The sequence below is a fragment of the Gymnoscopelus braueri genome (genome assembly GCF_963280865.1).
Source record: "Gymnoscopelus braueri genome assembly, chromosome: 18".
Taxonomy (NCBI): domain Eukaryota; kingdom Metazoa; phylum Chordata; class Actinopteri; order Myctophiformes; family Myctophidae; genus Gymnoscopelus; species Gymnoscopelus braueri.
This window is the reverse complement of record NC_137618.1, coordinates 31037739-31053102: the sequence shown is the minus strand read 5'-3', so window position 1 is coordinate 31053102 and position 15364 is coordinate 31037739. Positions and strand designations below refer to the sequence as shown.

The 15364-nt window shown below is 39.0% G+C and overlaps 1 protein-coding gene across 2 annotated transcripts; it reads right to left on the bottom strand.

The window, feature by feature from the left end:
- Window positions 1-8608: 8608 nt before the first annotated feature.
- Window positions 8609-14932, bottom strand: rpe (ribulose-5-phosphate-3-epimerase). Of its 2 annotated transcripts, XM_080456643.1 has the most exons (6): window positions 14765-14932; window positions 13735-13814; window positions 13369-13508; window positions 11675-11809; window positions 9426-9512; window positions 8609-9311 (listed from the first exon to the last, which is right to left on the bottom strand). In XM_080456643.1, exons 1-6 carry the CDS (start codon window positions 14884-14886, stop codon window positions 9189-9191), a joined length of 687 nt encoding a protein of 228 aa, XP_080312769.1. In that variant the 5' UTR covers window positions 14887-14932; the 3' UTR covers window positions 8609-9188. The 2 variants fall into 2 exon arrangements, with proteins under 2 accessions (XP_080312769.1, XP_080312770.1); XM_080456644.1 differs by lacking the exon at window positions 13735-13814 and having other exon boundaries at window positions 14765-14898.
- Window positions 14933-15364: the final 432 nt, after the last annotated feature.

The window sequence follows — 15364 nt, the reverse complement described above, 5'->3', positions numbered from 1 at the left end:
ATTTTTGCAAGCCACTGAAAGGGTGTACGTCGCACGTCCTGTTCTGGCAGCATCCAAGGGGACCTGTGCCTATGATTTTGGCTCTGAAGGGGTTGCCTGTGCAGTGCTGCCAAACTTCGGAATGAGATTTGATGGTACAAGCGCGAGGAAAAATAATAAAACCTGCATACTCATATGCTCCAGAACAGAGTGTGCAGGTTTTAATATTTTTCCTCATGATCATTTCTAACCCAGCACCTCAAATAAGTGATGTGTGTATTTCATTAGCTTTTGTATGGTACAAGCGTTCTTATAATACATCTTTTTATTTTCATGCATTTTTGTACTTGAAGTAAAGATACACCACTATGTACAGCCATTTCTACAGTTTCATAACTTCTAATCCTTTCTCCAACCATTTTGTAATTTAAAGTGAATTGAATTATAGTGATATTAAACTCCTCACCTATAATATTAACAACCAACAAAAAGCAGTTCCTATCAAAACTGCTCGGGGTTGCTGATATATACCAAAAAAAAAATATATATATATATATATATATATATAGAAAGTATGTTTAGTAGAAATAGCATTTGAGACACGTTTTCCTTCAAATGTACAAAAGGTTTAAATAGATTTAACTACTGAGTAAATATTAATATTGATTTAAAAGCATAAATACATTTGGTATATTATTAAGTGCATAAATGCATTGATCAGAAATAGCATTTGAGAATTAGTGTTTCAGTGGAATGTAACTTTGTAAGCTTAAATACATTGACGCATTTGAGAGGATTCTTTAGTATGAGAAGTGGTAATATAACAGTACAACAGGAGGTTGCTAGAGTGCAGGAGGTCGTTTCTCTTGTTTGGTGTGTAAGACCATTACTGAGCTAGTAATGATGTACTCCCTCTCTCTCTCTCTCTCTCTCTCTCTCTCTCTCTCTCTCTCTCTCTCTCTCTCTCTCTCTCTCTCTCTCTCTCTCTCTCTCTATGTTAGGGCAAAGTTTTTTTACTTTCCATGCCTGTGGACAAGGATATATGAAACGTAGAAAATTCACATATGAGGCCCAATGAAAGGAGTTCTAATGAGGAGGAAAGCATGTGACATTAGATGTCTGAATCCTATCAACCTTCTGGAGGAAAGCTAGCCTGACCAAATGCACCTCCAGTGAACATATCTTTTATTTCTGAGGCCCTTCTTTCTGAGAAGGCTCAGGTCCTTCAAGTGCAACAGCCTGTTGCAGATGTTCTACCACTCTGTAGTAACATCACCACAAAGAATGCCAACAAACGCAACCAACTGTTGAAGAGGGCTAGATCCATAATTTGAGTCAAACTGGACAATGTGAAGGTAAGGTGGTTGCTGATGGGAAGATAAGGAGGAAGCTATCCTGGTGAACCCCTTTCAGGGGGGATGAGGAGAACATTCAGCCACAAGCAGGACTCCTCCCCCCTGGCACATGACAAAGTGACTTGGACAGTCCTTTGTGCCAGTAGCCACAACCAAGCCTAACCCCCATATGAGAACTTAAAACCCACTGTTTGTTTTGTTCTCTGGGATTACTGACTCCTGATGGACTCTGGCGTACTTGCACAGGGCTAATGTAACAGAAGCCTGCCTTCTTAAGGAGAGCCTAACTTTTGGGGAAACTTACTTATTCACTCATGTATTCATATATTTATTCATTGAGGGTTTGGCTTGGAGCGCAAATGGCTTATTTTTGTATTGAACAGTTTTATTCAATTCATCAAGACATTTGAAGACATATAATAACTACAAGACATCATCAACACTAGGAGCAATAAAAGTATTATGTGACATTTCTGGCGAAAATTACTTTTATCGTTTTAAAGGTCTCTATTAGTTCTATCAAAAGTTTCGTTCCACCTCAAAGATGTATCGTTTAATGTTGTATTCATGTTACATTCCACCCCCGTTCCCCCCCCCAAAAGAAGTGTATATATATATATATATATATATATATATACATATATATATATATATATATATATATATATATATATATATATATATATATATATAATATATATATATATATATATATATATATATATATATATATATATATATATATATATATTATATATATATATATATATATATATATATATATATATATATATATATATATATATATATATATATATATATATATATATATATATATATATATATATATATAAAAATCCTATTGAAGTAAGCATTGCCAGGGCAGGAGCCTATCTCCTGTTTCCTTAGCGTGAGGCAGCTTGATGTACCAGTACACCCCCTGGACATGACGCTAGTATGTCGCAGGGACTTATATTGAGCTAAGTATTTAATAGTCAGAAACATCTTCCTTGCCTCCATGGTGCAGGAGATAAATCGCTGTTTCATAAATATAAAAAAACATGGGTACCCGAGGCTACTGTTTCATAAACCCAAGGTTGTTGGTTTAAATCTGTACATCTCTACATCTAAAAGTATTAAAATATCCTTAACATCTCCAATGCTTCTGTAGAATGCAATGGTGGCTCCTGGCAAATCTTTCAATTGGTATCCCAACCTGAAATGTAGCTATTTTCTGTTTAAAAGAGAGCTGGAGAAACCCCTTTTACAAACACTGTATAGCAATGATTATTATTACCATAGGAAGAACCATAGAAGACAGGGAAGCACCATAGGAAGCACCATAGAACACAGGGAAGTGCCATAGGAAGCACCATACCATAGAAGACCGGGAAGCAATATGGGAAGCACCATATAAGACAGTAGACAGGGAAGCCTTTATTTAAAAAATAAATAAATTATAATGACCATATTATTTTACCATGGGATAGAGCTCATATTAAAATTGTACATAAAAGTCATTTTCACCAAAGCCATTTGCACTCCAAGCCCTCGTTATATTTACTCATATTGACTGTATAGTCTGGATGGAAAGTGGGGTCCACACGCATAGGGTGGATTTTCTTTCCGCCACCAGTTTTTTCTTCATACTTGAACCTTTTATTACACATATCCTGAACCCAACCTGAGCTTTGCTTGGAGCCTCTAACTTCTAAAATCCGCCTTGTCTATGTACTATTACCATGTATCTTTGTGTCTGTTTTTTGGGCGGTGAAACCGCCCCTATAAGTGAGGTTTGGAAATTTGTATAATTATTATGCGCTGTGATTGGCCAAAAATACCCCGCCTAACCCTGCACCGTGATTGGCCAATCACAGTGTATTCAGGACTGTGATTGGCCAGTGTCACATGACACATGTGCATAGCCCTATATAAGAAACCATAACTTTAAAAAAAACATAATTTGGTTTTTTTTAAAGTTATGGTTTCGTCCATCATAAAGAGTGTTTCAATAAATGTATTTATTTTTTGTACATGATTGGTTGACTCCATTCAGTATTGTGATTAGCTAGCAAGACACCGCCCACTTCACACAGGGTGTGATTTTATTATTTTAACTTAATTGAAATTGTAGCAGGCAAAATGCTTATACCAAAAACGAGTAAAATGTTGAAGATTACAGTACAGGTCTTTAATCGTTTCAAATGAGTGAGTACACATGTGTGTGCGTCCCTGCATTCCCAGTAGGCTATGAAGGCTTACTTTGTGGCTCCTAGAATCTCGACCTAGAGAGAACATTCAACTATCAGGCTCTTCTCCTGTGGAACCATCTTCGAGGTTTAGTCCAGGAGGCAGACACCGTTAGTTTAAGAGCAAGCTAGGCTTAAACCTTTCCTTCCATTTTGGGAACAACAGCACCCCTAATAATAATCACTTTAATTAATTCCTTGGGTCCAAGTTGTAAGGGATTTTTTTTTTGTCTATGGTTGTGTCCTTCAAAAGTTGTGGTCTTTTCTATTTCTTCCATTTTCAGGTTTGGGTTAAGGATATGTGTAATAAAGGGTTAAAAATGAACCCCATTGGACATTATTTCACCCTGTTACCTGGCTTAAAATACACACCAAGTGGTGGAAACAAATCCACCCTATGCGTGTGCCGTGGACCCCACTTTCCATCTAGACTAGAGTATATTTACTGTTGATAGACTGTACATAATATCATAATACACTGTTGATAGACTGTATATATAATCATATTCACTGCTCATAGACTGTATAATCATATTCACTGCTGATAGACTGTATAATCATATTCATATTCACTGTTGATAGAATGTACTATTATCCAGATACTCACTACTTAAGGCCAATTGAAGCTGTATATCAGTCTTTATTGATGATTCTGTACAGATACACTGTATAAAGTATCCATTGTCAATATGTGCCTTCATGCCTATATTCACTGGTCATAGATTGTACATTTAAAATGTGCATGTTAAGACGCAGTGTACAGTATATGCCTAGTGTTAGACTCTAAGGGCCCTATCTTGCACGGCACCTCATCCCTTATGCCTAATCTTCAATCTTCTTCGATCTACAAGCTCACAACGTGTCGATTTGGATCGGTTATTTTCACTATTTTATAATGTTTTTCAAAATGATAGGTTATACCCATCCTCTGTTTCATGCAGCTATGACACCTGAATTTTGTCACAGGGATCAGTAAAGGTTTACCGTATCTCATCTTTTTAGGTACAGGGAAAACATTAGTCAAGAAGAGAGATGTTCTTACTTTTTAATTCTTGAAAGATCTATTTGGCATTAGAAAAGATAAAAATATTAATTCCCTTCCTTTTTAATTATGTACTTTAATGTTGGATGGAGGGTTCTTCTGCTCAGAACACCTCACACGAACAAACCGTTCATGCCTCCAACAATCCTTCATTTTTAATTAATATTTATTTTTGGCATTTTCATACTTTGTAGACAGATACAGTGGAAAAAAAAGGAAATTAGGACAGAGAGCAGGGGAGTGATATGTAGCAGATGGTCAGGAATCAAACCAGAGATTTGATGTCAGGCATTAGAGCCCATGTGGTACAGGAACATTGACAGTCAGTCAAACAGACAAGCCAGAATAAGTGCAGGGCAGGGGAAACACCACAGGCCAAGCAGGGACGGCCACAGCCAAATAGATGAACCACAGCAGGACACAGGCAGAGAGAAACACTATTACTTTTATAATGGAATAGAATCATAGATATGTCATAGGTGACCTATGTGATGTCACAGACTGGCCACGTGAGTCCAATATCCACATGAAGCCAAGCCTTATTTGACACGTCTTGTTTTGTTGACTTTTTTGATGTATTTTCTTTGTAACATTATAACATTTTATATATATATATATACACACATTACACACACACACACACACACACACACACACACACACACACACACACACACACACACACACACACACACACACACACACACACACACACACACACACACACTGTATATTGGTCTGTGAACTAAATTTGAGTCAGTTAACCAGTCCTGAGACTGCAAGCAGAAAGGAACAGATTGCATGTAGGTGCGTGCGCTCTCCTTCACACTATGAATTGTGCCGTAAGTCTTTGAGACGTCAGTGACAAGCACACTAAACGACTGTCTTTCTCTGTTAGGAGAGACGTCAGACACAGAAGACTCACTGTACAAGCGCTTGTGCAATATACACATTCATGCACAGTTGTCTAGGCTACCGTAGCAACTCAGTGTACACATACTGTACCTGTGAACCTTATCACAGGTGAGGAATCTGGATTCAGTCTCATCATACAGTATGTAGTTGTCTGCCAGATATGACATAGAAATGCAGTGGTGGAAAAAGTTTTTTTTTTTTTTTACTTAAGTAAAAGTATTAATACTGCAATGTAGAAATACTTGAATAAAAGAGCAGTTTTCAAATGTATAAAATGCTTAAAAATCTTTAGAAAATAGCAGATCTACAAGCATCACAACGCATTGTGAGCTTGTAGATCGGCTATTCTCGAATGGCCGAAATGTATATAGGGTTGAAGTGGTTTTGTAATAATCAAAATCTAGCAAGTAACTGGTAACTAAAGTTTTCAAATAATTGTAGTGGAGTAAAAGTACAATATTTGCCTATGAGATGTAGTGGAGTAGAAGTAAAAATATAGAAAATTGGAAATACTCCAGTAAAGTAAAAATACCCAAAAATTGTACTTAAGTACAGTACTTGAGTACATGTACTTAGTTACTTTACACCACTGTTGAAATGTAAATACAGGTGTCTGGCATGAACATTTCGCCGGTGTGCATATTGCCTCCCATACATGTATTGGATTATTGAGGTTGAGCTAAAGATGTTGTCTCTTGTACTCTCTCTCTCTCTCTCTGAGGGTCCTTTCGAGAAGGGCTTTGAGATAAGATAATATAAACCTGTATTGATCCCTGTGAGGAAATGCAGGAGTTGTAGCAGCAACAGCAATAAGAGTGAAACACAGGGACAGGTTGGAGTCAAGAACCAATAACAATCCAATTAAAGATAGAATAAAATAAAACAGATTCTGACACAAGACATTTGCACGGTGACGGGTCTCTGAAATAATGGGTTAACAAACGTAAAGTCTATAACACATATATGAGTATAAAATGTATACTGTACTGTACATTTAATGTATAATATCTATAAATTGCAATGTGTGTCTGTCTGTCTGTCTGTCCGTCTGTCCATACCAATTGACTTCAAACTTGCCGTGTGTGTCATCGCTGACCCGGGGATGGTTCGCTCGGAGCAGCGATTGTCCAGAACCTAAAAAACACAAATGTCTGTAGTCTATCTGTCTATCCGCAGGTCTGTGGAGGACACACAGAACTTTCCGGATTGCCCAACCCAACCCATCGGCTTCACGGATTAGCCAAGCGTCACGTTTGTGCCGCTGCACCAATATAAGTAGCCTGGTAAACCCTCCCTCCGGAAATCTCATTTGATTTCCGGAGGGAGGGTTTACCAGGCTACAATATAAGTGGCAGCATGCATAATAAAACTCCATTCTTGTACCCATGGCCCCCAAATAGGAAGGGTGCCGTCCTAGTTCATATATTTATATCTATAAATTCACGGAACCTCTGTTTGTGTCTGTGTATCTGCCCCGTGCCTAACTCGGACACCATCCAACCGATCGACTTCAAACTTGGTGTGTGTGTGTGTGTGTGTGTGTGTGTGTGTGTGTGTGTGTGTGTGTGTGTGTGTGTGTGTGCGTGCGTGTGTGCGCGTGTGTGTGTGTGTGTCAAGGATGACCCGGGGATGTGTTGTGCTGAGTGAGAATTCGGTCGGACCACGGATGTCTGTATCTGTGCGTGGGTCTGTCTGTGTCCACAGGCATCAGCTTCCCTGATTGGCAAACCCAATCCATCGCCTTCACAGATTAGGTCATTTTTAAGTCACGTTTGTGCCGCTATACAAATATAAGTGGTAGGCGTAGTGTACAAATTAATTAAATTCATTTACAGAGCAAGAGTTAACCACTCTACTTAAATCCACAGGGTGGTTGCTGTGTGAAATCTTCCACTGGACAGTGCATAAATGCACAAAACTATCTCATTGATCGACTACGTAGATATGGGAGACGTGAGTGATGCGAGCGAGGCATCGGGCATCTGTGTCCGTTTTATGCCCATATATAGAGATCCCTGATGTGTGGAAGTTGTGAGACACTAGACTCAACAATACAGATGAGGCTTAAGGGTGCTATCAAAGCAAACCTGGCTTCCATAACACCTTAGCAGTGCCACAGGCTGATCACCTCCATGCCACGCTCCACTGATGAAGTCATTTCAAAGTAGCCCAGACCAAGTATTGAGTGCAAAAATTAACATTTTAGATGGTCAACATTTCTGTATTATAAATCTTTTTGAGTGGTCTTATGTAATAGTAATAGTTTGAGATATGGATTTTTGATTTTCATGAGCTGTATGCCATAATCATCAAGATTTAAAAAAAAGTTATTTCACTTCATGCACAATGAATGTAGAATAGCCTATATTAAAGTTTCACTTTTCAAATTATATTATGGAAAAATGCCAATTGGGCACCAGCCTACTCGGCAATAAATCTATATTTAGTGCATACATAATTTGTAATGTGAAAAACACCCATTGTCAGTGTTTAATTTAGCCTTTGCTAATGTCCATATCCACAAAGCTCTGATTTTGAAATCAAGGATATTGCAAAGCAGCTATTTGTAACACAAAATATCTTGTACACAATCAAATTCCACAATACTCTTAAGCAAGTCAATCGCTTGTTTCACTGTTAACACAGCGGCTCCAATATGTGGTACTGATGAGTTTACTAACTACAGTCTTTAGGAAAGACTTAACATGTTCATGAATTTAGAATGTATACAACCCCACTGGGTACATAGGAGTAGCCTCTCTAAATGAATAATTAAATAACAAATCCATTAATTGAGTGGCATTTCCCTTTAATCATATTGGTCCAATCACGCCATCTACTGTTTGAAAACGTAAATGGAGGTCAAAGTCTAAAGGCCGTTGCATCTTTTGTAGTAATTCCTTCAGCCACCCACCTAAGTAACAATAAAAGTAAAATAATAAATGGTAGATTTGTAGTTTTCCAGAGTTCATCACAAGGAGTCACCTAGGTAGGCTACCAAATGTATAATGGGGCTGCTGAAATGTTGACAATGCATGCCAGAATTGGAATTATCTTGAAATCTGCAGTCCCTGGCACAAAATCTTGAGGGTCATTAATATGAACATGTTTGAGAACCACCGAAATACTATTCAAACAATGAAAATATCATAGATATCTGCCGGCACAACTTTTCAAATAATCTCACAGCACTAGGTACCTAATAACAGAAAACATCAAAAGGTTCTGTTTAATACATTTTATTTCCATAATCATTTCATTCAACCCATAATCTTAAAGTTTAAGTCAAAAATAATCAGGAATGTTTTCAGTATAAAATCAGTGTAACCACAGTTCCACAGTCATACAGTAGTTGTTCACTGGAGAATTAACAGGTAACAGTTTGAGTAGTGGTCCTGGCAGGGCAGACTGACAGTCCAGGGTCGAGGAGGCCAAGGGCCCAGCAGCGTCACAGTGAGTTGCGCATGTGGACACCAGCTTTACGTCTCTACAGAGTCCCCTGCCCTGGCCATGCCCCTCCTCGGGCCCTGACCTTTAACCCACAGAAATGTCCGTAGAGACTGTCCCACTGGGCGCGGGACCATACCGGTAAAGACGGGCTAGTTATGGGGCACGGCCACAGGAACGTCATGGGGAGAAGGGGAGGTCTCAGCGGTCTAGCGAGCGCTTCTGGATCGCTTCGGCCACCACGGTGCGAAGAAGTGCAATGACAGAGCGAGGGTCATCACTCCCTATGATGGCACTGCCCGACACAATCATGTTGGCCCCTGCCTATGTGAGCACAGACAGACACACACACACGAGTATAAAAAAATAGTGGTTTGCCAAATGTGTATACTGTATATACAAACACCAGGTCAGAAGGGTTTGTGGCATGCATCTTACTTCGGCACACTTGTGAATTGAGTCAGGGCCCACGCCTCCATCCACCTCAATGTCAAGCGAAGGGAACTGGCTCCTTAGCCACGTCACCTAGGACACATACACAAAGACAAGTGAAAACAAGACCTCAAGTGCTGATAACTGTGTATCTATAAAGATTTATTTTTTTTAAACTGCAGAAAGTATTCCCAAAGGACTGTCAAGGACAAATGAATGTTATGTAGAACACCAAAGAGTGAAAAAAGATGCCTCTCTGCCTGTTATTTGCACGCATTGTAGGAAAATACTATCAACAACGCAACACAGATATTGAGTGACCTTGTGAGTTTCTCGTTGCAGTATCGAGGACAAAGATGCACCTGGCATGTTACACAGTGAAAGTGTTTGTGAGCTTCTACAGCATTATGACTTGGTTTTTGTTGTAAAGCCCCATACTGGAGATAGTTTTTTGTTGTAATGCCCCATACTGGAGAAATGAGACAAAGCAAGAAAAGGTGTAACTGTATGAGAGGACTGCATGAGATACTACCTAGGGTTGGAAATATCTGACCTCACAACAATTCAATTACAAGTCTTTGGGAAACCATTCAAAGCATCATGATTTGGTTTGATTCAATTCTGTTGATTCAATTCTGTTACAATTTCAATACAGAACTTACATTGATGTCACAAATTTACCAAGAATTGGAAAATATAGTAGTGGAATTAAATATAATACAGAAATGATTCACCAAGCTACAAATTCTAGGCACATTTACTGTAAAGAAAGGCCATATTTCACAATTTTCATTCATTCATTCAAGATTTATTTATTCTCGAAATTACAGAGTAATTAAACTCATTTGCAGTGTCTTCGAGTAATACAATACGGTGCAAATTCAACAACATCACAGTTTAAAAATACATTACATCTGGGAATTGAAAAAGAAAAAGGCATACAGTACATGTGAGATATAAAATTTACAAAAATAAATCAAGACAGAATTTTTCTAAATTCTAAAAACAATTACACATTGTGGTCACCTGTTTGATCACCAGAGTTCTAAAACGACTGAAGGGTACTAGAGTGGTTAATTTCAATGTAGTCTGCAGGTTATTCCATGTGGTAGGACCACAGAAGCTAAAAGCAGATCTACCAAATTCAGAGTTGACCTTGGGCACCTTAAATGTGAGAAAACTACTTGAACGGGTGTGATAGGGTCCAGCGGGGGCCCATTCCAAAAATGATGAGATGTAGCTAGGACAATCTCCAAGTATGGCTTCATATAAGAACAGATGCCAGTGCATTTCTCGTCTCTCTGCCAAGGAGAGCCACCCAACCTTATATAAAATACAATGGTGAATACCATAACTATCACCCGTGATGAATCTGATTGATGAGTGGCGAGTCCAGGGATTTAAGAGTGGATGCTGCTGCATGTCTATAGATTATGTCTCCATAATCCAAGACAGACAGGAACACTGCCTCAACAACTCTCTTCCTGCTGATGATAGGATCATCAGATAATTTCATATTTAATTTAAAATTAAAGACCTGAGATGTCTAAATCCTGACCTAAGTTTTCTGAAAAACTTTAAATATTTATTCAAAAATGACAACAATGCATGTTGCTATATACATGCATGTTAACCCATTTAGGGGTTCTTGTTGCTATGTACAGTATATAACTTTTTTTTTTTTAATTTTTGAATAAATATTTGAAGTTTTTCAGAAAACCTAGGTCAGGATTTAGAAGGCGTTTTAAGAATCGGCCTCAGGTCTAAATGGGTTAAGGGGGGCGCATGCTACCATTTTCGGTGATCACCCTCTCACCGCGGTGGTTTGAAGACAACAACATGACGTCACTGAGCCGCGGTGATAAGCGAGTCACCACTCACCCCAACACATCTCTCTGTTTTTACTAACCGACATCACCCTGCCGCTGTGATTGGTCTAGACTAGAAGTTGGGTGGGCGGTCTCCTTGGTTTCACAGGCACATTGTGAACAGTGTTGTGAAACAGGGGAGAGGGAGACACGAAACAGGAAACAGAGCGCAGCAGAAGGCAAACGGACATCACCCGACAAGGAGCGCCTAGTATCAAAATCACCTTTTAGGTGAAAACATTTTCACCTAAAAAGGTGAAAGGGTGATCACCTAAAATGGTAGCATGCAGCCACCTTTACACCCATACCACATGTGCACATGCATGCCTACAGTTCCCTCTCTCACACATGTATACACACACACACACGCGCGCGCAAAGTTATTACCTTGGGCATCATGTCTTCCATGAATTTCTGTCCTCCAAAGCCAGGCTCAACAGTCATAACCAGGGCCATGTCAATCTGATTAGCCCATGGCGCAAGCTCCTCAACTGTAGTACCAGGCTTTATTGCCACTCCTACCTACAAAAAACACAACACACAGACATCAAATTAGTAGCTATATTGCCTACACACTCTGATGTACAACCTACACATGGTTGAGTAACAGTAACGTGCGAAGCAAAATTGTACATGCAATATTCAGTTGTCAAGTTTCATGCTGTTCCCGTAGTCGTTTTGTTTACCCTCTAGGCATATTTCTAATCCTTTCTTTTGGAGGTGGTTGCAGAGGAGAGGATGAGCCACATACTCTCCCTTTCTCTGTACACCACAGAGCTTGGGACTGTTCTTTGTGCCAGTAGCCATAAGGCTCCAGGCTTGACCCATATGAGAACTAAGACCTACTGTACACTGTCTGTTACTGACTTTTGACCTCAGACTCCTGCATGGACTCTGGTACACTTGCACATAGACTGCCAAACTTTGAAAGATGCCTGTTAACCACTTGAACCCTAGTGGTTAACCACAATTCTGGGGTTACCTTTGGCAAAAATAGCAGATCTACACGTTCGCGATGTGAGCTTGTAGATCGGCTATTTTCGCCTTAGTGTAGAGCGAAAATAGCTGGGGGCCTTGAACATTGAATACAAATACAATTTCTGTTTGGCTTTTAGGCTTCGCAAACAAATTCCACTGGGTAGATATGACAAATAACTTAAATATACAAAGACATTTATATAATACTCAATAACTTTATTACTTTGAAAATGCAAATAAACAAAAGGGGGGGAAAGGGAAATATCAGATCTAAAACAAGCTCACAGCACATTGCATTGTGAGCTTGTAGATCTGCTATTTCTGCCATTTTGGGAAAATAAACGAACATGTTTCAACTTGGAAACGATTATGCAAAGTAATTGCAATTATCTCAAATAATTGCGATTAGGCGATTATGTAATAATTGTGACAGGCCTAACGTTACCAGGTGGCGAGCCCTCTATTGGTGTTTTTTTGTTCTTGCATTGAAAACCCATCATGACACATTAAATAAATCCAAATAGGCCAACTGGTAAGCAAATAATTAATGTTCTGATATAATAACCAGTGCAGATGATTTGGCAGCTGGTGCAGGTTTGCGTGTCAGACACAGAGAGACTCTGAAAACAGTTGACATAGAAAGAAAACCAAAACACAAAAACCCACTTGCCTGTTCTGAAAAACAAGATTTGTTTTACTGTACTTGCCTTCCGGGTAGTCAGGAAACCATTAGTGTCGATCCCCGTTTTATTCATAACATTCACTGTACATTTATTTAATTTAAGATTTAGGCATTTAGCAGACGCCCCTATTCAGAGCTACTTACAAGTGCAAGATCAGAGTAAGCAATGTATGAACCCTAGATAAAGTGCAGATACCTAGGGCCAGCAATTCAATATTTTACTTTACATTTATTTATTTTTCTTCTTGGCTCTTCCTCTTCCTGTACCTCTCCTGTGTTTCATCCTCACTGCAGGTGCTGCTATGACACCTGAATTTCCCTCCGGGTCGGGGATCATTAAATGTCTATCTTATCTTATATTTGTCCCTGGTTCCCTCAGTCACCCCTCTCAACTCACACCTCTCCAACCCCCATGTCTCACCTTCATGCCACTCTCTCTGATATCCTTGATGAGGTTTCCAGGGTTGGTGGTGGCCTCTATGTGGAATGTATACTGGCTGGCACCCGCAGCAGCCATAGGCTTCACCCACTGCTCTGGCCGGGAGACCATCATGTGCATGTCTGCATCGCAACACATTCAGAAACATTACTATAATACCAATTGAGAATGTAAACATGAATGATTGATTATTAATTCATTGCAATAATAGCTAGTTTGTTGTGTCTGTGTACTTGCAATGCAAAGGAACGTATCAATCACTAATAATGAAGCATACTACTAATTTAATCAGTAGATTCAGAAGTGGTTTAATATGCCTAAATGAGGTGGGGCTGGATGTTTTCTCACCAAAGAATGGATCTGGGCCTACAGACTTCCTTAGACACTCCACCATGGGATGTCCAAATGTTATGTTGGGGACAAAGTGCCTTCACAAGAACGGAGACCACACACACATGAACTTACAGCATATCTCGTGGTGACATGTAGGTCATATTGCAAAGCACTGGCCATTATTGCCCAAATGTGCAAAGGAAGTTGCTAAAGAATGTCAAACCAAGAAGCAGGGAGACAATTTCTGCTAAGTTCTGAGCAGTGGTGGCAAGTAACTAAGTATAATTTTGAGGTATTTGTACTTTAATTCATTCTTTTTTTTTTATTTCCAATACTTTTACTCCACTACATTTCAGAGGCAAATATTGTACTTTTACTCCACTACAATTATTTGATAACTAGGTACTTTGTAGATTTGGATTATTATTACAAAACATACATTAACCACTTCAGCCGAAGCAATGCACTTGTGAGCTTGTAGATCTGCCATTTTCTTTTTTTGTTATTCAATTTTTAGACAAATGCATTTCAATTAAACAATAATCATAAAAAACATCAGTATCCCCCACCCCTCTCCCTTTTAGATCTGCCATTTTCAAAATATTTGTATACATTTGAAAACTTGAAATGGGACATTCTGTAAAATGAGTCATTTTACTTTTGGTACTGTAAGTACATTTTGATGCCAATATACTTTTGTACTTTTACTCAAGTACATTTTGAATTCCGGACTTTTACTTAGTAAATTGCAGTATTGATACTTTTACTTAAGTAAAACATGCGAGTACTTTTTTTCCACCAGTGAGTGGACTGGTTTTTAGATCTGCCTGTGCCCTGACTGAGCTAATCTAATCTGGTTAAGCCCCGTGACATCAATACTCCACTTTGACTTCTGATAACCTCACGTTAGCACAGCTTAGCTCACACAACAAGGCTGAACTTTGTTAGCTTGCTAGCTGTATCTTCAAGTCGTTAGCTTACTTGCTAAGCTTACTAACTAATCAACAGAATATAGTGTACTGGTCTGTTCTACTAACTAACTCACCCATCCATAACGTCGAGGTGCAGATAATCTGACCCACATTCCATCATTCGCACACACTCGCTGCCCAGGCAGGACAGGTCACTGCTGAGGATGGACGGGCCGATCTTTGCATTGTAAGCCATGCTGCTGCTGTGTGTATGTGTGTATGTGTGTCTGTTTGCATGCAGTGCACTGCCACTGCTGTCTGTTTCACAATGATGACACTGTCTGGAGGACCGGTACAAAATGTAAGGCTTCTTCCGCTTTCAAAATAAAAGGTTGGCCCGTGGTTGTACACATGCAACGATGGGCCACTAGGTGGCATAAAGTTCAAACTTTTTTTCTCTCCATGTAACAAACATAGACTGTAAAGTATAGGTACCAAACCAAACCATGACGGCACAAATACAACCCATCTTTATATATATATATATATATATATATATATATATATATATATATATATATATATATATATATATATATATATATATACTTGAGGAACCGAATATAATATATAGCGCCATCCATTGAACTTCAATGGATGCTGCCCCCATGTTCTTTTCAGTGAGTGCACTATTACTTTGAATGGTGCGCTCGTTCTTGATTGATATGATGAAC